This window comes from Podarcis melisellensis (genome assembly GCF_964234715.1).
Source record: "Podarcis melisellensis genome assembly, chromosome: 16".
NCBI classification, from domain to species: domain Eukaryota; kingdom Metazoa; phylum Chordata; class Lepidosauria; order Squamata; family Lacertidae; genus Podarcis; species Podarcis melisellensis.
In genome coordinates, this window is record NC_138533.1 from 31,154,217 (window position 1) to 31,176,861 (window position 22,645).

Genomic DNA, 22,645 nt, shown 5'->3' on the forward strand with positions numbered 1-22,645 from the left:
CAACATGAAAAAGGGACAAAACTGAACTGCTCCTTGTCCTTAGAGGACGCTCAAATGCCCGGTAGAGTCCGAGAGTTTCCTGTGGTTGAAGATGTAGAACAAACACAGCCATGGCTTCTAGAGTCATATTTCCCAATCGTTTTTCTGAGTGGAACAAAGGTGGAATGGAGATCTGTTGAATGGTTGATTTTTAGTGAAATTATATTAGTTTACCTTCTTCCATGGAAGGTAAGACTGGAAGAAATTTAAAGAATATTTAGTGAGAAACTGTAATATAAGATAATTAGGAAATCCCTAGAAGTAACAGATTAGGCTAAGGAATAGAAAAAGATTAATAATAAAGGTTGTCATGGATGACAATTAGAAGTAAGGTTAAGAAGTTTGTAATGAAAGAACAAAAAAAAATTCCTTCCAGTAGCACCTAAAGACCAACTAAGTTAGTTCTTGCAGTCGTTAAGAGTCGTCAACAGGCTCATCACAGCTATCTGCCAATCACCCATTCCCACCACCCTTCTGAGTAATACCCCTCCCCACCTTCTCACTATATAGAAGGGTCTGGAAACTTCTGTTTCAGTGTATCTGAAGAAGTGTGCATGCACACGAAAGCTCATACCAAGAACTAAGTTGGTCTTTAAGGTGCTACTGGAAGGAATTTTTTTTGTTTTGACTATAGCAGACCAACACGGCTACCTATCTGTAACTGTAATGAAAGAAGATACTGATGTTATAAATATGAAATTGGGAACTGCTAAATATGTAATAGGATGAAATCGAGATTGGAGGGTGTCGAGGAAGTCTTTTAGCAATGCAAATACACAAGGGAATAAGAAGAAAAAAAATCTTTTATTTTGTGTGTTTTTATTGTTGTTAAATTTTTATGTTGTGTCAAATGTAATGTTTTTCTTTTGTGTTTTTGTCTATGTGTTATAAGAGAAAACTAATAAAAAATTGGGAATATATATATATATATATATATATATATATATATATATATATATTAGTTTACCTGAGTCTGTAACCATCTGCTGCAAACTGCCTTGACCTAGACAGGAAGTAATTAATAAAACTTGTTACATTGAAGCCTTGCTGGCTTGATAGGATTTTTTCCCTTGACAGAATGGGTTGAATGGAAAGGAGTGCAATGTAAGGCTGTAGTACCAGCGATATGTACCTAGGTGGCGCTGTGCGGTAACATTGATTGGTCAAAGCTTGACAGATCATTTGGACAGTGCTTTGTACAAATGGTCTACCCAAGTTATTGAATCAGTGGCGCTTCTCCTGTGATCAATTGGCAGTATCGGCTGCCCTTATGTACTGGGGCCGTGTAATAACAAAGTTATTAATATTAGCCTTAAAGGGTAAAGGGACCCCTGACCATTAGGTCCAGTCGTGACCGACTCTGGGGTTGCGGTGCTCATCTCGCTTTATTGGCCGAGGGAGCCGGCGTACAGCTTCCGGGTGATGCGGCCAGCATGACTAAGCCAGTTCTGGCGAACCAGAGCAGCGCACAGAAACGCCGTTTACCTTCCGACCAGAGTGGTACCTATTTATCTACTTGCACTTTTACATGCTTTAGAACTGCTAGGTTGGCAGGAGCAGGGACCGAGCAACGGGAGCTCACCCCATCGCAGGGATTTGAACTGCCGACCTTCTGATCGGCAAGTCCTAGGCTCTGTGGTTTAACCCACAGCACCACCCATGTGCCAATGTTAGCCTTACCTTTAGCAGGTAAGTGTTCATAACAAGCATGTTATGAGGCAACTCGTGGTTTCCTTATGTGTGTAAAGCCTGGATGGGGTTACAGAGTGCTAATACAGTAGTTTTCTGTCTGCTTCCTCCCCACAGGTGTGACATTGCTAGAGGCACTAATTGTTTTTCCTGTTCGGAACAAGTCTGGGCACATCCTAGTGTTTTGCATAACCATTTATCTCAGGCTTGAGCCCACATCCTTGCTGATAGCAGTTGTGAATAAAATGTGTGTTTTTCCTTATCACTGTTCTGTGTGTAGTTATTTCGTCTTGTAGTTATGTGTAGTTATATAACCCTTTTCGCAGAAACAATGCTAAGGAGTACATGCATGGCTACAGAACACTTTAGAATCTATGGTTTTGATTCCCTGCAATAAACTAGGGCTTGGACCATAGCGCAACTGTTCTTCCGATGGCTCAACTGAACATTACCATATAAAATTCCAAAAGGTCAATCCTTCCCCCTTCCCTCCGTTTAGAACACATATTCTATTTTTTCCATATTTTCTCTTTTTCAGTTTGGTTTCAGTATACTTCACACTGCTCAATTTATTCTAATCCTGTCAACGTTTTAATATGTTTACAATGATTTTTCCAGTTATCTACAGATCTTTTCCAATCTTCCCTTACAGGTTCTTTCATCCTGGTCTCTTAATCTACTCGTTAATCTAGCAATTTCTGGCAGTTGATCTAGTTCTAGTGTATCATAGCTGAGAAATTCACCTCCAGCCAGTTACCAAAAGAACTTTGATAAGGTTCCATTTAAAGCCCCTTCTTTGAAGTTGCCACTTCATTATTGCTTTTGCTGTTCTGCAGGATGTCAATATAAACCAGTTCAGTGAGAGCAACAGAGGTTCTGGTGCCACATCTCATCCTCACGGTGATATGATCCTACAGATGCAAGAACCTTTGAATTGAGAATTCAATTATAGCCCACCCAGTAGCGTAGGTAACCCAGGGTGTTATGTGTGTGCAGTCTGCACCAGGTGGGGGGGCGGCGTAGGGGGTCTGTACTGCAGCACATTGGCTGCTGTGTGTCGGGTTGGGATTCTGGGCAACAGGGGGAGCCTGAGGGCGGACACTGTCTAAAAATTTTTTTGGACTTCCTAAAAAAAGTTGCTATGCCGCTGAGCCCACCCTATTTTTAAAACACATATACTGTAGCTTATAAAGCTTGGATAGATACTCTTAACATCCTTCTAACTTTCCTTCTTTAAAACAGGGAAATGGTAGAATTTCAACCCCTAACTTGATCTTGGATAGCTCTCCATTCTTCTGTTGTCTTGGTATACTGACCTTCATCAGCTTGTGAGTCATCTTCCCCATTTCCTGTCCTTTAAAATGTGCTGTTAGCTCTTCAAAATTTGCTGTTTTCTTGAATCACCCCCTCCCCATTATACCATGATAAACAATGGAAACACTTTTTATGAAAAATAGTTTATTGCACAAAACCTGTTCATGAACCTTTATGCACATCCTAATTATTTTTTTCCATTAACATGCTTTTTAAAAAGGTCACAGTCATGAATCCTTAAGTCAAAAACTTCATAACTCTTCCCTTGTTTGGAACTCCCAATTGAACATTGTTATGGAGGTGATGCTTTTCCTTATCAACACAGCAACTGATTGAAACCTTTAAGATGTGACAGAATATGTATGAGAAATTTTCGCTATTATTTCTTCAAATAACTCTGTGCAGGTCGATTCAAGGCAAGGCAGGTTTTCACAGATAATTTCCTAGTGGCTAGAATGATATGCGCCACTGGGACATAAACCATCTAATTCCAGCAGGTTAGCATTAACTCTGAGTTTTCAGGAGGAAGAGTAAAAAGATCAGCACAGTTAGAGCCCTCTTATAAATAAGAATGACAGCGATTAACTGTTTTTAATTGTGTATCTATCATATCAAAGAAGAATTTGATACATTTTGGTTTATAATGATCAGAGTTATCTACCTTTAATGCTCTCATGCTGATCAGCACACCTGCTTATAGATACTCCCACAAGTACTGAATTGTACATACTGAAGAAGCAGTAATGCGCAATACATCCAACATGCATATGTCATTCTAGAAAACTGCTTGTCTTTACCGAAATAGCAATAACATTTTCCTGATAGGAAAAAGAGAACATTGTCCTCCACAAGGAAAAGGAAGAAGTGTGTTAACAGAGTACCCAAGTTTCCAAACAACTTGGAAGACAGTGGAATTAACATGCAACATTCTGCAATAATGCAGACGCTCAATTTAGAGAAGCATAAAATGTGCCTTTTTCTTTTTACTGTAACACTGAAAGACTGCAGAAAATCCCTCAAACAATGCTCCAAAAGGAATGCTGAAGCTTTTTTAAAACAACAACAACAACAAACCATCCTCTGCAATATTCAGACAGAGCATTTTGTGGTTTCTTCCCCATTTTGCAGTTGAAAATATACCTTAATAGGTATTGAAAAGAAGCACATTCCAATAATCTTACACACTGGATCCCTTCAAAATGATTCTTCCGATCTCTAAAAACATGCCAGTGTTAACTGAGGCACCTGTCAACTTGGCTAATCTATGGTTGCTCTGGAAGCTTTTCCTTGAACTATGGATTTAAAAGACTGCACCTTTTAAAAAGGGCACAGTCTCCTAGACAGAGGGAGAGAACAATAAAAGTTCTGAAATTATGTTTGTTGCTAGTTAAGTGTGCTCTCTTTTGCTCTCTCAAGTTTAGACCTATTTCCTTTCTGGTCAAAATGGCATGTTAATAGATATAAAGAAGGGAGGGGAGATGTCTTAAAAGAGAGGAAGGAAGCATTTTCAGCTGGGAAATAAGAAGAGAAATAAGATTTCCTTTCCCAAAGGAGAAAGACATACAAGGCTACATACTGCTTTATGAATATACAATCCGGTTCTGTTTTAAAGAGCTGGTCAGGAATTGGTAAAGGCCTGAAAGAGGTGTGTACCTAATTTAGTATTTAACACATGAACAGAAGTTGTCAAGATTTATAAATACGAGAATCATTCCTGTAAATAATACCGTGTGCTAAGTAGAACAGCAACATGAAAATCCCACTGGTGCAAATTGGGGAGCTGAATATATATTAATCATTACATAGTATTACCTTTGGTGTTTAAATACTATAGAATTTCTTCCTCTTTAAGTTAGCAAGTACATAAGCTTCAAGATTGTGAACAGCAGCAAAAAGAAATCACTCATTACTATTTACTCTGCAAAATAGACTTACTAGTAAAAGCTATTAGCATATCCGGGTTAATCAATAAAGCTTTCAATGTTTCGTCTCGATAACAGTTTGATTAGTCTTATAAAATAAGTCATTGTCACATTAACAGAAACAAAAAAAATTTACATTTTAAAAGTACCTTTCCTTCATATACTATATGCAAATATTAAAATGTTTTACTGCAGTTTCAAAATTATGGTTCATAGTATTAAAAAAAGACTATGGGATGTTTCCAATAAATTATAATCGGAGTAGATCCATTGAAATTAATGGACCTAAATTATTTATGTCCATTAATTTCAATACATCTGCTCTGAATATGATAAACATTGGATGCAAACCGTAGAAAAATCAAATCTTCAATATGAAGCCAGGGTTGTGGTGAGTGGGGTTTTTTCTTTTCTTTTCTTAAATGCAACATGGGAATACCATACTCTGTCCCTGATGGGAAGATGGTCTCTGTATGTTATCTGGAAGGAAACCCACAATAAAACTATCCTTATCCAAAGACATTCATTCCCCTCAGTAAGTTTGTTTAAATTGGAGTCTAATACGGTATGCAGTTTGAGAATGATGCAGAGGCCAAGACCCTCAAAGCCACTTACCCCAGAGTTTTTGTTTTTGCTATCTACCCTGAAAGTCAGGTCAGAACTAAATACTATGGAAGTGGCAATCATGCATCTAGTACCCTGTTTCCCCACTGTAATATCTAATATAGAAATCTTAAATTTTTTCCAAAGCTGGGGTCCACCTTTAATCCCAGCTTGCAACATGGGACGCTTAAAAAACACCAACCGTAAGTGTCTGTTTTGCCTTCCCTGTTTCTCCCCCTTAAGTCAACTACTGCTAAATGTTGTCACTGGTGTGACCCACCTTAGGGTGGGGCATGATCAGCTGTGGCTCCTGGCCCACCCACAGAAGATCATCAGTCAGTAAAACACACCAACATCACTGATGAGCTGCATTTAATATTGCAGGAAATCAGAGGTTGCCACCATTTTTGGTAGTAGCTAGGTGTACACCATAATGTGATGTCACAGAAGACCAGAGCAGGGTGGCAGTGGTGGTAGGACAAGTAGCTATCATTTTCAAAACACCTTAACTTCTAGTTCCGGACTCTGCAATTGCTACATCCCAGATTTCTATACCTTTCAGTCAAGACTGCTGACAATCCATTCGTTCTCTAGCAGTATTTTTTCTCTAAAGCATCTTGGGGCAATATTCAAAACAGAAAGTAAATCAGGCCAAGTCAATGTGCTTCAAAACACAGCAAAGGTGGCTTTCTGTTGTCAGTAATTGAGCGGGGGGGGGGGGGAGAGATAAAAAGAGAAAACCTAAGGCATGTTGTTTCAGCCTGCTAATTATAGCTCAGCAGGGTCTGTAAAGGCAGCTACGTGAGCACTAGGCTCCTAACTAGTCATTAGACCAGATGACGTTGGACTCCAACTCCCATCAGCCACAGCCAGCATGGCCAATGGTTAGGGATGGTGGGTGTGGGAGTCTAATGACTTCTGAAGGACTGCAGGGTCTGGATCCCTGCATAAGGAGAGGGGGAATTAAAGCCAACAAACAAGGGTTACAGGCAGTATGACATTCGTGTTTGAAATATACAGTAAGTAAATTTCTAAAACTCCGTATTTTAGGGGCTGGCTTTCCTTAGGCCCCATTACATACATACATACATATATATATATATATATATATATATATATATATATATATATATGCAGGTTTTGGTGTCCTCGGGTGTCTTCCCGTGTAAAAGTTGGGGTGTCTAGGCGACGTTTCGACGGGGTCTCACTCGTCATCTTCAGGCTGGTGCTTTCGGCTTCTTGTTACTGGAACAGAGCAGGATCTCAGTGTTTGAGTTCCTATAAATACTGTTGAGGGGGTGTGGTGTATAGCCTCCAATGTTCTGGGCAGAGAGGAAGTTCCCAGGCTAGTGTGCCTTTTCTTCTTTTGTTCCTTAATTACTTGAGGGATATCTTGAGTGATTTCTTGAGTGATATCCTGAGTACCACTTAGGTGGGTCATTAAGTGGTACTCAGGATATCACTCAAGAAATCACTCAAGATATCCCTCAAGTAATTAAGGAACAAAAGAAGAAAAGGCACACTAGCCTGGGAACTTCCTCTCTGCCCAGAACATTGGAGGCTATACACCACACCCCCTCAACAGTATTTATAGGAACTCAAACACTGAGATCCTGCTCTGTTCCAGTAACAAGAAGCCGAAAGCACCAGCCTGAAGATGACGAGTGAGACCCCGTCGAAACGTCGCCTAGACACCCCAACTTTTACACGGGAAGACACCCGAGGACACCAAAACCTGCATTCCTGTACCCGTGAAAATCTACGAAAGCAAATATATATATATATATATCTCATTTTCCAACCAAAATATAAGATGCAAAAAAAATTAACAAAGCAAAAATAAAACCCAACCCCTGGTGATTTGTAACCTACAGAGTAAGTCCACTTAAAAACAGATACTCCAGGACAAGAACAGAGTCGAAGTATTTATATACACCCTGCACTGGAGGAGTCCTCAAAAGACTGGAACAACAACAACAAAAAAGGTGCAAAATGCATCTGCCAAAGTGAAATCAAAGCTCTCCACTGGCCTTTGGTTGTGGATCCTCAATCTTTTTCCTTTGAAGTAGTCCCAATTGATGCAATGGAACTACTTCAGAGTTGGTGGTTTTGAGATTCATGGCCACCAGTAAGTTATTGGTTAGAACTGGTCGTCTCTATCAATCAAGGGTGTGTCTCTAAAACAAAACAAACAAAAAAAGGGATTCAATTACCAGCCTAGGGTGTGTGAAAGTTCTGGTTCATATTCTCATGTCTACAGCAGACCAAGTCATTAGTCTTATTTGGCCATTCTGAATTCATATAAAATGTACCATGTGAGCAAGGGGTCATGGGGAGAAATGCACTCAGCTCCACCCACCCCTGTCATCCTTCCACTTATGGAGGGTGAAGCCCTGATGCAGAGAGCTCAATTTAGAACCTCAGTCCCTGGCCCTGATTATGCAATCCACAAATAGAAAAGACTCCTTGTTTCAAACCTTTGCCCTACATGAGTCTGGGGGTGGGGCGGGGGAAGGAGCTTAGTGTGCTCACTTCTGCTCACATAGCTTTGCATATCAGCAAAATCCTCAGCCTTCTATATGACTTTTTTTTTTACTAACAAAAAAAAAAAGGGTTGGAAGTGGCGTAATGAAGCCCACATTCCTCTGCAACAAAAGTCACTTTAGCCACTTCTGAACAGATGAAAATGTCTTATTGGAGACTAAACATCACATTTCTTTTTCCTCCAAGACAGATTAAAATGTATTTTAATATACCGTAGCATTATCTTCAAATGTTTTGGCTCTGACATTTCCCCCCCTACTCAAAAGGAAGAACAGATGGAGATCTCTAAAACTTGGTTTCAAATAGGGCTGATGAACATGTATCACATACTTCGAACAGCTGTGAAGTGAAGCAACAGGCGAAGAAGTCACTGCATCGGCTCTTCATTTTCCCCAGCACTTAGGTTATTATCCTTTAGGTCTACAACGGAGAGGCTCTGGTTGCCCGTCGTAGTTGCAGCAAAGTTAGATGTAAAGTCCGTTAGTTGCCCTTCTATCTGGGTCCATGAAGACATCGATTCATGGACTGTTATCGTATGCTCTTCCATCTGACGCTGAAGGCTGTCCATCTCCTGCCTTGGTTAAGCAGAAAGGAGCAAAGGGTGGGATAAGAATGTAATATGAGCCCTAATGGATCAGATCAAAGTCCCGTCTAGTCCAGCAGATGCCTCCAAGAAGCCCACAATGAAAACGGCAACCCCGCTCTCTGTTGCTCAGCAATCAGGATTGAGTGGCAAACTGACGCTAAACATGGAAATTCTGATTTGTTGCTTTCATCTATAGCAGGGATGTCCAACAGGTCGATCACGATCTACTGGTACAGCGGCTCTCAACCTGTGGGTCCCCAGATGTTGTTGGACTACAACTCCCATCATCCCTGAGCTCTGGCCTTGCTAGCTAGGGATGATGGGAGTTGTTGTCCAACATCATCTGGGGACCCACAGGTTGAGAGCCGCTGTACTGGTAGATCCCTGCGAGGTTTTGGTATATTGCGGTCGATCTCTGGCTCCCTTTCCTTAGCGTCACTAAAACTGACTACTGCCCCGGCCTCCATTGTTGTTTGATCTCTGGGAGGGAAGATGAAAAGAAGCTTTGTCTGTGCTGCTGATTTAATCCAAAGTGATTCCTTTGTGAGCAACTTAAAAGGTAAAGGGACCCCTGACCATTAGGTCCAGTCATGGCCGACTCTGCGGTTGCAGCACTCATCTTGCTTTATTGGCCAAGGGATCCAGCGTACAGCTTCCGGGTCATGTGACTAGCATGACTAAGCCGCTTCTGGCGAACCAGAGCAGCGCATGGAAACGCTGTTTACCTTCCCGCCGGAGCGGTTCCTATTTATCTACTTGCACTTTGATGTGCTTTCGAACTGCTAGGTTGGCAGGAGCAGAGACCGAGAAAGGTTGGCAGGAGCAGAGACCGAGATCGGCAAGTCCTAGGCTCTGTGGTTTAACCCATAGTGCCACCCACGTCCCTTTGTGAGTGACTTAATCCCCCCCCAAAAAGCTCAACAACTTGGAACTGATCACTGTAGATCACTGCCAGTTTTTAATTCTGAAAGTAGATTGCAGTCTCTTGAGAGTTGGCCACCCCTGATCTATAGCATTTGCAATTCTTCTAAGTGCCACTGTTCTTTACGTAGCTAAAATGATACCACCCACACAAGAGAAGTATCAGCAGCCTTCATGGAACACTAAGGCTTGTGGAAACACAAAGCATCTTGGGGAAGGGGGAGGAACCAAAACTATCCAATGATTACTAAGAAGGCTAACTTGTTTGGGTGGGGAGACAAAGGGGAAAGAAATGGAGTACCCCAGGAGAGGTTATGGCTGGCTAGCAGGGGCATTGGAGTACTCTAGGCCACAACATTTGGTTACAGGTCTCTCTAGTCATAACCATCGGCAGACTTATTTTCCATGACTTCGGTTTAAAATGAGGATAAGACAATCTAAGCTGGTGGCCGTTGCCATGCTTACGGTAGAAAATTCCAGAAATTAAGTTATGTGAAGGTTGTTATTTGGTTGCCCTTGAACCTAGTCTCAGTCAGTTTTCATTGGATGAAATAATGAAGTCAGAAGGCAAGACTACAGATGAAGGCTGAGTGGCAGCTAGCGGTATTTCCACAAGGGGATGGGTTTATATCACAGGATTCACCAAGAGTTCAGGAAGACACATTTCTGGCTGTCATAATGCAGACTTGAGAGAGATTACAGATCTTGATTATCTATAACCTCTCTTAAGTCCAGTTACAGATAGGTAGCCGTGTTGGTCTGCCATAGTCAAAACAAAAAAAATTCCTTCTAGTAGCACCTTAAAGACCAACTAAGTTAGTTCTTGGTATGAGCTTTCGTGTGCATGCACACTTCTTCAGATACTCTCTTAAGTCTGCACTGCGATGGCCAGAAAACATGTCTTCTATATTAACATCTATATTATAAGAAAAAATACAGGTTTTCCATTTTCACAATGGTAACATACAAGAGTCTATATCACTTTAACGGTAGCGTTAACAAGGGGGCAGGAAACCAACTTTAGAGGTGTAATGTGGGGTAATGGTTAGTGCTGAACCAGGACTACTCAGTCATGAAGCTTTCTGGGTGAGCTTGGGCCAGCCAAATGCACATCACAGATTTATTGCAAGGTCAAAGGTGAAGAACTGAAGAGAACTAGGTACACTGCCTTGAATTCTTTGGCAAGGAAAGTGGGATATAACGTATTTTTTGCTCTATAAGACTCACTTTCCCCCTCCTAAAATGTAAGGGGAAATGTGTGTGCATCTTATGGAGCGAATTCAGGCTGCACAGCTATCTCAGAAGCCAGAACAGCAAGAGGGATCGCTGCTTTCACTGCGCAGCGATCCCTCTTGCTGTTCTGGCTTCTGAGATTCAGATTTTTTTTCCTCTTGTTTTCCTCCTCCAAAAACTAGGTGCGTCTTGTGGTCTGGTACATCTTATAGAGTGAAAAATACGGGAAATGTAATAAATACAAGACAGACACTGTGTTGCAGGGATAAACCTGTGGCCCTCCAGACGTTCTTGGACTCCAGCTCCTATCAACCCCAGCAAGTGTGACCAAAGGTTTGGGATGATGGGAGCTGGAGTCTAGCAACATCTGCAGGGCAAAGATTCCCCATGCCCTGCCATCGTGTTTACTTTGGATTGGAAAGGATGACTCCTTTGGCACCCTGCCTTGTTGGTATTTATCAAGCGAAAAGAACAGTATCAAAAAGCAGAACCGGGAGGAAAACAAAGTGTTAGGTAAGAAGGTAGAACTGAATAGTGACAGAGGGCAATGTACACGGCAAGGAAAACAATTAAATTGTACGGATAGAGGCTTCTACATTTAGAATCACAGAGATGGAGCACTTAGCCTGCAATCCTAACCACGTCTACTCAAAAGTAATTCTGAACCAAACATGTTTGCAGAAGTGGATCCCATTGTGGGACTTACCCCCTTTGTGCATATGTCTGGGATTGCAGTTCTAGGTGCGCTTTCTTGCGAGTAAGTAAGCCCCATTGAACACTCTAGGACTTACAACTCTGAGCAAGCATGCATAGGATTGCGCTGCTAGAGGAGCGACTGTATACTAAATGGGAGTGAATAGAGACGAGTTATGTGCTTATTAAAGATAGTTGTGTCTCGGGGGGGGGGGAACAAACAAACAAAAAGTAATTCTGAACTCCAAAGCAAGTGTGAGTAGGATGGCAGCCTTGGTCTCTAACCCAATATCCTACTAGTTGTCATTTGATAATAATATATCTTAAAAGAAAAAGAAAGAAAAAGAAAAAACCCCTAAAAGCAGAACATAAATACTGACATATTTCCAACACAGAAGACCTGAGCATTTCAGACAAAAAAAGCAAACACCATCTGTCCATGTCACTGTTCATGAAGCTGCTACAATACTTGTAAGTAGTAATATGCAGGTTTAAAGAAAAATACCAGAGAGACAGCAGGATTTTACTCACTTGAGTTGCTGGAGGCAGCTGTTGAGGTTTTTCAAAGGCTCTTTATTCACAGCTGCTGAAGGTTTCAGCAGCTCTTCCAGCAAAGCTGCCGGGACAGGGCAGTCAGGAATCTTCACTGGAGTCACCGGGTTTGAAGGATTTGACTCTCCCTTCAGTGTTTTCCTCTTTTTGAAAGAAGAAACAAATCAATCCACGTGCAATAAGCAGCAGCTCTCTCTACTGTGAAAACCTGAAGCACAGTTCTTAAGACATGCTTTCCACCAGCAGAAAAAGGTCATTTGTAAGAACTCAATCTCTTACCATGGCAGCAATTAACGCTTTGGAACTCCTGCTTAGTGATTTACTGTACTCTTTTCGGCACCTGTTTAGACAAGCCAACCCAGATATCTAGAATGCGGATTTAATTTATTGCTGGTTTTAAATTTTGAACACCTTAATTAGTTATAATTGTTTTTGCCAATAATATTAATGTCTTTTTTGTAAGCTGTTTGAGGTTTCTTACAATCAAGTGGTAAATAAATTTTATTAAATAATAGATAGATGATAGATAGATAGATAGATAGATAGATAGATAGATAGATAGATAGATAGAAGAAGAAGAAGAAAATATTTTGGAATTAAATAGGGCTGGCATCCTGCTCAATTGACTACACTCTTTAATAAAGTTGCCCCAGACTGCATAAAAATTGTTGTGTTTCCTTTGTGTGAGGCATACGGTAGGACAGGACCTATGGTCTACAGCACAGTTTGGCATGTATGAAGCACATATTTTAATTATTATTTTTCTCTTTTCCTCTTGCCTTTATATAAACTGCTATAGACCATAATTGCTGCCGATACACTACGTTTTTGCTGCTTGTTAAAATTATAATGGTTTTAGCATATACACTTTGACAAAAGTTTGTTGGTGTATTCAGAGACAATTCTCAGTGTTTGTTGTTTTATTTTTCATTTTCTGTAACTGCGTAATTATTGCGCATTATATTTTTTTAATAATAATTTATTAAAATTGACTATGCTCCCACTAGACCCCCAAATACGGTCAAGACATTGAATCAGCCATGAATGCCACTGTATAAATGGCAGCTTAGGTTATTTTATTATCTGTTTCCCATTTCATCCAACTTAGAGCTATCAGCTTTGAAATAAGCCACAATGATAAATCGAGGGTTTGGGAGTTAGTTAACATCTTGGCTTGTTCCGAAGCTGGTAACAACTGTTTTTCAGTTCATTAGAAGCTTCCTATTTTAATTGCAGCTTGTGAAAGTTCAATAAGCCAAGACAGATGGTTCAAAGCAACTCATAATGCAATGCATTTGTACTGGGGGGCGGGGGACACTCTCTCTCTCTGTGCATCCTACCTGTGTGCACAATCCCACTTCACTCAATGTACGACAATTATGAACCAATAAAAGCTGGATTCTGTGACCAGTCTAAAATGAAGCACGTCTCAATTTACGTTGTTTCTTCTTTAGCGAAAAGGCAACAGCTGCTTCTAACACTTCACCAGGCATTTAAGCTTAAGTTAACAGCCATAAATGCCACTGTGTATTTGTTTCATTTGGTCTTGCTCTTATAGCGCAAGTGTTCTCAGGGAAAAGCCCTTTTGTTCTGCTGTTGTTTCTCAAGTACCATCAATTCCTGGGGCCTTGCCTTTTTTGAGCTTAGAGATAAGACTCTTCATTTCTGAGATGGTTACTGGAGGACAATTTGGAAGGTTACATGTATTTACCCTTTTATTTGGGGTAGTAATTGCAAAGGTTATCTATCCTACTCCATCCTTGCTCTCAAAGGAATGAAACAGGGATGCATATGCCCCTACTCTTTTTATATAAATTATTTGGCAGGAAGCAGACACGGGTGGCGCTGTGGGTTAAACCACAGAGCCTAGGACTTGCTGATCAGAAGGTCGGCGGTTCGAATCCCCGCGACGGGGTGAGCTCCCGTTGCTCGGTCCCTGCTCCTGCCAACCTAGCAGTTGAAAAACACGTCAAAGTGCAAGTAGATAAATAGGTACCACTCCAGCGGGGAGGTAAACGGTGTTTCTGTGCGCTGCTCTGGTTCGCCAGAAGCGGCTTAGTCATGCTGGCCACATGACCCGGAAGCTGTACGCCGGCTCCCTCGGCCAATAAAGTGAGATGAGTGCTGCAACCCCAGAGTTGGTCACGACTGGGCCTAATGGTCAAGGGTCCCTTTACCTTTACCTTTTACCAGTGGAACATACTTATTATCCTAGTCTGTCAAACAAACCCCTGCCAATTCTATTATATGTAGAAGATGTAGTACTTTTGTCTCTGATAAAAAGTGGGCTTGAGGCAATTGCTGAGAGCCTTGGGGAGTTATTGCAAATTAATTATGATAAAACTAAGATTATTGTGTTCTCTAGGAAAAGGATGAAATACAGATGAAGATTGTGTTTCTTAAGTACCTTTTTCATCTTTCCATGCTTCAAGTCCAGCTTCAGTTGCTGGTTCTGCTGCAGTAGAGTCTTCATGCTATTCTTGAGTTCAGTCACTTTTGCCTGAAGCGTGATCTTATCTTTTTGGGTTAAGGACAAATCATCCCGAACTATCTCCAACTCTGTCTTGATATTCTAGAATGAAGAAGGAATATTGGAGACATTGACCTTCTGCATTAACCAAAGATCATTCAAAAAAAAGGAAAGAGGTCACTTTTTTTAAGATGGTAAGCCTCTGCCTATCTACTCAGAAGCAAATCCCATTGAGTTCAATGTGGGTAACTCCCATATAGAGTTATAAGATTGCAGCCGTAGTCTTACAAGTCTTATAGAATCTGAACTCTGGTGGAGGCTTGGAACGCTCCATAAACCTTTTATTTCATTAGCATTTTATTATGTCTCGTAACAGATCTTCCATGACAACTGGCTGACAGTCCAATGAAATACCTGTAAAACAGCTTGTACTCCTTCCAACTCCTTCTGGTTACGTTGCTCAGTCAAGTCCAACTGCTGCTTCAGGGCTTGGATTTCTCTCTCTTTCTGCTCCACTTCCCACTTGAGATCTTCAACCTAAGAAATGTGGTTGTGGGGTTTTTTTGGGGGGGGGTTGTATTTCAAAATATAATTACATAAGAAGCTGCAATACTGTAGGTCAATTAAATCACATTGAAGTTCAGTGAGATTTAATAAAAACAGGAGAGGAGCCCAGTTGGGTCAGACTAAATGGTCTATTTAACCCAGCACTCTATTCTCACTGTGCCCAAACAGATGCCTCTGCAAAGCTCGCAATTTTGCATAAAATGTGCATTTGCTAATTTATGCATATTGATGCAAAACCTAGAACCTAAAATGCCGCAGGAGGAAGGCCGGCAAATTCGCACTCCAGGTAAATTCTTCAATTATTTTGCTCCCAACTCCAAATCAGTTGTTTTAAATTCATTTACTCTCAATTAATTTCCCAAATAAATTCAGTTTGCTCTCAGTTGATCCCATTCATCCCTCCACCCCCACCATAATCTCTAGATAAGGTAATTTTAAATTAAACATATTTCACCCCATTGATGCCCTGTTTAATAACCTAGATTCACCCATCAAATCACTGCCCACTCGGAAAAAGATAATGTCAAATGTCACACCACTAACAATGCCCCTAGATCGACATTCATATAAGGAAGCAGAGAATGAGCAATACTGATGCTTCACCTCTTGGTTTTCTGCAGGCTGCTTGCTAAGTTGCTCATCCAGCTGCTTCTGGAGGAGTTGGAGCTGGGAACGAGCTTCTGCCAGCTCTTCCTGGAACTGGGACACTTCTGCTGAATGCTTCCCATCTTCAACTCTAGAAGAAAAAGACAGATTCACACCACGGTGAGGAGAACACAGCTCTCAGATTGCAGGGCACACCTCTCGAGGAGGCACGGCAAGAACACCGAGGGGAGATAAAATAAACTGTACACGTTAAAGTTCGTTCAATACAGTGGTACCTCGGGTTAAGTACTTAATTCATTCTGGAGGTCCGTTCTTAACCTGAAACTGTTCTTAACCTGAAGCACCACTTTAGCTAATGGGGCCTCCTGCTGCTGCCGCACCGCCGGAGCACGATTTCTGTTCTCATCCTGAAGCAAAGTTCTTAACCCGAGGTACTATTTCTGGGTTAGTGGAGTCTGTAACCTGAAGCATATGTAACCCGAGGTACCACTGTACATTATCAACCAAGGTTGCAATTATGCTAGAATGAAAATGGGGGACTGTAACCATCAAAAGCAGGCAACCAAAGAACCACAAAGTAGGAGAACTGCTGTGTGTGTTGCAGTAAGAGGCACAGAGCAATCAGCGGATAGAATTCTTTCAGAGCTGCTTCACAGAGGAGAAAGAGAGCCCCCTCCTGGGGATAAGGCAGATAATTGCATCCATGCAGCTTCCTTCAGTTACCAGCTCTCCATTCTGGCTTCCAACACAGCTCAGCCACCTGACTCCATCCCTTGACCTCCACTTCTTGGGCAACGTTCTGCACTTGTGCAGGCTCCTCCCCACATATAAAGGCTTCCAAATGTGTGGAAACCAGTGGGGTAGAACCAGGTGGGATGTTGGGGGGCAGGCCCAGCGGGTTGGTACTTTATTTGTTCTGGAGGTCCGTACTTAACCTGAAACTGTTCTTAACCTGAAGCACCACTTTAGCTAATGGGGCCTTCCTGCTGCTGCCGCGCCGCCAGAGCACGATTTCTGTTCTCATCCTGAAGCAAAGTTCTTAACCTGAGGTAATATTTCTGGGTTAGCGGAGTCTGTAACCTGAAACATATGTAACCTGAAGCATATGTAACCCGAGGTACCACTATATTCATGTGTTCGTCCTTCATTCATGGTTAACCCATGAGGGTGCCTTGCAATTCCTCCTAAAATATATGTTTTTTTTGTCCAAAAACACCAAACTATACATATTTTTAATAGAAATGTAGTTTCAGGTTCCTTGTGATACTCACTGCAGTTTGTCCACTTCAGCCTGAAGGGCTCGGATGAGGACTTCTTTGGCCTGCAGCTCTCGTTTCACCTCGCCAAGTTCAAGGGCAGCTGCTTTATAATGACGCCGATTATGCGCTGCCTCAACTTTGACTGTTGCAACCTATAGCAGCAAAGAGCATCAGTGTATGGATCATTATATCTCCGCCATCCTACCCCATCCATTTCCCTGACCCCATCCCCCATGTGTGCTGCATCTCTGTTTAAGGACCACAAGCCTACAACTCAAGATTGCCCCTTCTCCATCTTTATCACCTGCGATTTCTCACTCTCATTCAAGGCTGGGGAGCCTTTGGCCCTCCAGATGTTGATGGACTACAACTCCCCCCATCCCAGACAACTGGCCACACTGGCTGGGGCTGATGGGAATTGTAGTCCAAAAACTTACATGCACTACCTTGGCAATCATAGCAAAAGCCTGTCATGTGACGATTTTGGCATCCTCCTGCTGCCAAAATAGGGACTAGGGAGGTCTTAGCGTATCAGAGGCCACCCACTGAGCCTGTGGCTTCAGCCAAGATCTGAAATGAAGGGCTTTACAGCTCATTTAACGATAATCATGCAACAGTCCTTAATGGCTGCTGCTCATTTATATGCATACCACACACAGGGCCCTCTGCCCAGCTGTGCAGGCAAGTCTTAAAATGCTCATGGTGAAAAGTAACACACACACACACACCAGTTCTTACCTGTTCTTTAAGGCTGTTGACTTTTGTCTTCTCCTTTTCCAAGGCCATCTTCAAGGCTTGGATTAGTTGCTTCATTTGCTGGTCTTCCTCCTCTTTGCGCTTCAGAACTGCCTGGACCTGGGCCATCAACAAAACCCACAAGGTGAACCCTCCCGATACAAAGGACTTAACGCTGGTGTCCTTGGGCTTGCTCATTGCATTGGCTGATGCTATCTGAGAGCAGGTGTGCTTAACTAAGGCCCCAGATGCTCTTTAAAGCAGCATCATACTTGGAAAAAGTCAACATACCACTTGAAAAAGCCAATGATTCTCCCAAAGAATCATGTGAAACGTAGTTTGTTAAGGTTTCCGAGAGTTGTTCTGAGACTCCCATTCCCCTCACAGAGCTACAGTTCCCACAGCACCCTGGGAAGAGGGATTGGCTGTTAAACCACTCTGGGAATTGTAGCTTGATGAAGGGAATAGGGGTCTCTGAACAACTCTCGGAAACCTTAACAAACTACATTGCCCATGGTTCATAGTGACAAGGAGCTGTGCATTCAGCATTGTGGAACCAGTTTTGTGAAACTCTCTTCCTGTTGAGTTTGATTTCAATTCCTTTCCAGCAGGCTTTTTAATCAAACTCTGATTTTATAATGAGTTTTAGCTCATTTTAAGTCTTAGTGTATTGAGCCTCTTGTGCACCACTTAGAGCTGACAGTGATTACGTGTTGTACAAGTGTGTGTTTTTGTGTGTTTATCCCCTGCTTTTTCCCCCTGACGGGGTTCAAGGCAGCTTACAGATAAAAACAAGAACCACTAAAAACATGGGGTGGGGGCGGGAATTAAACATTGAAATTATTAAAACTATATACAATCTGCTTTAAACATGCAAATAATTACAATAAAAACAGCACAGCACCAGCCCTTCATTAAAAGCAGTCAGTTCCCAAGTTGGAACAAGACGGTCTTCACTGGACAGCGGAAGAACAACAAGGAGGGAGCCAGTCTAGCTTCTCCAGGGAGGGAGTTCCAGAGCCTGGGGGCAGCCACCAAGAAGGCCCTTTCCCGTGTCCCTCCAATATGATGCATCCCTCCTATGTAATATTCACAGACTGCTGACCAAAATGAATGAGAACCTAAAGAACTGGAACCGATTTACAGCACCAGCCCAGGCAGAAATGGCTCAGAGTACCTGAAGATTCAGCTGCACCAGGTCCGCCTCTCTCTTTGCTAGCGCTGCTTCAAGGATGCGGTTGTGTTCCCGCAGAGCTGCGTTGGACTGGCCGAGACCAGTGAGCTTCCCGCGTTCATGCTCCAGCTCAAGGGAGAGCTTCTTGTTCATCTCTTCCAGTCGCTTTATCTTTCGCCGGAAACCCCTGGCTTCCTGAAGCTAAATGAACAATAGGAACGATTACTGCAGTCACTATAAGGAATCACTTTGCAGGCTCACTGAATGTCACTGAGTAGCAAACAATGAAGAAACCCTGTTTATAAACCGATGAATTATCTGTTAGAAGTTCCCAGACCCTAAAGTCATCTTCAGAGGCCCTTCTGCTCGAATACCTGTCAGATGGCTTCTAGGGTCTTTTCAGTAGTGGCACCTAGTTATGGAATGCACTGTCCAGAGAGGCTCATCTAGTACAGATTAAAGCCTTTCTGAGTTCCATTTTTTATGCTTTTAAAGCTATTTGCTTTATTTCTGTTGCTGGCTTTATTCAGATGCTGTTTTATATCCAATGCTACTGCCATAGTTGGAGGCAGGATGCTTCTGAACACCAGATGCTAAGAACCACAGGAGGAGAGAGTGGTGTTGCACCCAGGTCCTGCTTGCAGGCTTCCCATAGGCATCTGGAAGGCCACTGGGAAAACAGGATGCCAGACTGGATGGGCAATTGGTCTTACTCATACCCACTGAAAGTAATGGGCATGACTAAGTTACATCCAGTAATGTCAATGGGTCTATTCTGAGTAGGACTAAGTTGGATATGACACTAGAATCAAAGAGTTGGAAGGGACCCAGAGGATCATCTAGCCCAGGCATCCCCAAACTCAGCAGATGGTTTTGGGACTACAACTCCCATCATCCCTAGCCAACAGGACCAGTGGTCAGGGATGATGGGAATTGTAGTCCCAAAACATCTGGCGAGCCAAGTTTGGGGATGCCTGATCTAGCCCAAACCTCTGCAATGCAGGAATATGCAGTTGTCCCTTATGGGAATCAACCCTGTAACCCTGGTGTTATCAGCACCAGGCTCCAACCAACCGAGGTATGACTATGTTTGTTTGTTCATTTGTTTGCTTCACTTCTTGGTTCCACCTTTTGTCTGTGCACTGCCCAGATAACTTTTTTTGGCTAAAGGGTGGTACAGAAATATAGCTAGTGAAGTAAAACAATCAAACTGTATTCCAGACTTGTATCTGTTTAAAAAACTATCACCTTAGTTGCCCAGATACTTGCACAGCATGGAGGAATTAATTTTTTTTTCAACCAAGCTTTTCAGGTTGTTTAAATACAAATCTAAAAGATGGTTTCGGGACAGACCGCTGTGGAGTTCCTACTTTTTAAATGGGCTGTAGAAATTTCCAGTGTTTTCAACTAAAAAATTATCACGCGTTAAAAGGAAATCACTTCTTCCCGGAGGAGGAAAGCGAGATAATGAGTATATTTGTGTAACTGCAGAGTTGAGAAGTGTTATGTATAGATTCAGACCCTGGAGGCATCCTGATCAAAACAATTTAAGGTACAGATGTTGCATCAGGTTGACTTCAGCTGGTGCACCCGCGAAACTGGTTCTGTCCGGACCTGGAGGAGGATGTCCTTACATCATCTGCATTCATTTCGATGTTGTCCTATGCTGCACAGCTGAGCTTCCCGCACGGCAAAACTCACAAATCAATGCCCAGTCTAGAGCATCGTAGTGCCTCATGTTACACTGGCTATCGTGCATTAACCAGAGGGCTAAGGAATCTGTTAGGCCTTGAACCCAAGCACCACATATGGCATTACAACAACAAGCATTCGTACAGCTTTTTTCAGTGCTCAAGATGCTTGACATATACATACATGTAACAATGCTGGAAGGCAGAGCAGGATTGCCCCCAGAGTGGCTGGGGCAACTCAGTCAGATGGGTGGGGTACAAATAATAATAGTGTTGTTGTTGTTTTTGTTATTTGCCTTCTGTACAAACGCTAACACGTACATTCATGGCTCCACCCACTTTTGCCTCTGGCCCCACCCACCACAGCATGCAGACCCTAGAAGGCTGCCCAGAAAGGAATGTGGCCCTTTGGCTGAGATATATTCCGCACAACAGCTGTAGTTCATAGGTCAGTTTCTGAACCAGGCTGCCTCCACTAGACAGATCTAGACCAGTGCTGATCCTCAGGAACTGGTTACATGCATCCAGCCTATAGAAGCACCACATCAAGGAGATATAGGATAACAAGAAGCCAACACAATTACCTCGTCCTCAAGTTCAAGGACCTTCTCTCTGTACTCCTCCAGTTCCTGGCTGGTGAGCGAGATCACTTCTTGCAGCTCCTTTTCTAGAACCATCTTACTGTGGCCGAGAACCTCCAGTTCTGTCTCCAGTGCCTGAATCCTTTCCTGAAAGCGAAAGGACAAAGTAAGTCTAGTTAGGCATCTCAGTTGGGGTATGAATTCAATTGCTTAAAGTTTGGGTGTGGAACATCGGCCCCACAAGCAACATTAGGCCCCACAAGGCCATTTCGACGATGCCACACCCCTTGCCATCATATAGATATAGATAGATAGATAGATAGATAGATAGATAGATAGATGATAGATGATAGATAGATGATAGATAGATAGATAGATAGATAGATAGATAGATAGATAGATAGATAGATAGATAGATTAGATAGATAGATAGATAGATAGATAGATAGATAGATAGATAGATAGATAGATAGATAGATAGCTCAGCCAAAAGGGGTTTTGCAGGCCCTGTGCAAAGCACTCGGCAGAACCTTACCATCAGTTGATCGTCGGGTTGTGCAGAGTCCATCACAAATCACTCTGCAAAATCCAGCAATAAGCTGATTCTCAGAACTTGCAGAGCGCTTGGAAAGGCACTCTGAAAGGGTTCTGCAAAACTCAATGATCACTGGGTCTTGCAAATAGTTTCAAGGCATGTTTTGCGGGCTGCACATCTGCCCAAACAGTTTGATTTCAAACTGTGCAGGCCCCCCAAAATGGGTCACCTGATGTCTTCTGGACGTCAGGTGGGTGCCCTCACCCCCCAGTGGTCTCCAGTGAGGGAAGGAGATAGACAACTGACTCACTGGGTCAGATCCAGTTCCCCACTCCTGTTTTAAGTGAGTGAAGTTAGGCCTGCTCAGGAATTTTGCTTACTAGGCCAGCCTGGCTGTTTTCACTGTCAGAGATTTGTGCCTTCAACTTGGCCAGCTCTGCTTCAGACGATTCTTTTGCTGAGAGGGCTTCCTGTAGCCGGCGACTGAGGATCCCAACTGCATTCTCGTAAGCTTTGTGTTTTGCTTTCATCTCCTTCTGTGCTGTGCTCAAATCTGAGCCCAGTCGTTTCATTTTTTGCTTCTGTTCAGTAAAGGCCCTGAAAGTAATATGAAAAAACTACCTCAAAAAAAGCTCCACATTAAGATGAACGAGTAGGACCACACCTTCTGGACATTTAAAGGTTCCAGCCAGCTATACACTCTTCCATGATGCGAATAAGCACGTTTCAATCTGAACTTAATCTATGGTTTATAAAAAAGTTGACATAACTTAATAGACAGGGAACCCTCTATTACAAACTTTCCTGGCCCTGGTACCAGTCTGATCTCAAAAAATGTAACCTGGAGAGCATTTAGAAACATCCTGAGATTCTCATGCCTTGCATAAAGGTCAGCAGGTGTAAATCTAGGTACCCTGAAAATCTACTTAAC

General features: G+C 42.4%; 1 protein-coding gene across 5 annotated transcripts in view; it reads right to left on the reverse strand.

The window, feature by feature from the left end:
- Positions 1-7,116: 7,116 nt before the first annotated feature.
- The window catches only part of GOLGA3 (golgin A3), a 44,966-nt gene continuing 29,437 nt past the window's right edge, over positions 7,117-22,645 (reverse strand). For 4 of the 5 annotated variants that reach the window (XM_081893190.1, XM_081893194.1, XM_081893193.1 and 1 more), the window contains 10 exons: positions 22,095-22,311; positions 21,183-21,326; positions 18,911-19,108; positions 17,737-17,853; positions 17,011-17,150; positions 15,737-15,869; positions 14,981-15,103; positions 14,504-14,668; positions 12,076-12,239; positions 8,297-8,686 (listed from right to left, as the gene is read on the reverse strand). In XM_081893190.1, coding sequence (XP_081749316.1) covers positions 8,479-8,686; positions 12,076-12,239; positions 14,504-14,668; positions 14,981-15,103; positions 15,737-15,869; positions 17,011-17,150; positions 17,737-17,853; positions 18,911-19,108; positions 21,183-21,326; positions 22,095-22,311 — 1,609 coding nt within the window. In that variant the 3' untranslated portion in view covers positions 8,297-8,478. Of the gene's footprint in view, positions 7,745-8,296; positions 8,687-12,075; positions 12,240-14,503; positions 14,669-14,980; positions 15,104-15,736; positions 15,870-17,010; positions 17,151-17,736; positions 17,854-18,910; positions 19,109-21,182; positions 21,327-22,094; positions 22,312-22,645 lie in introns of those variants that run through there. The other variant, XM_081893191.1, reaches the window with a different exon arrangement.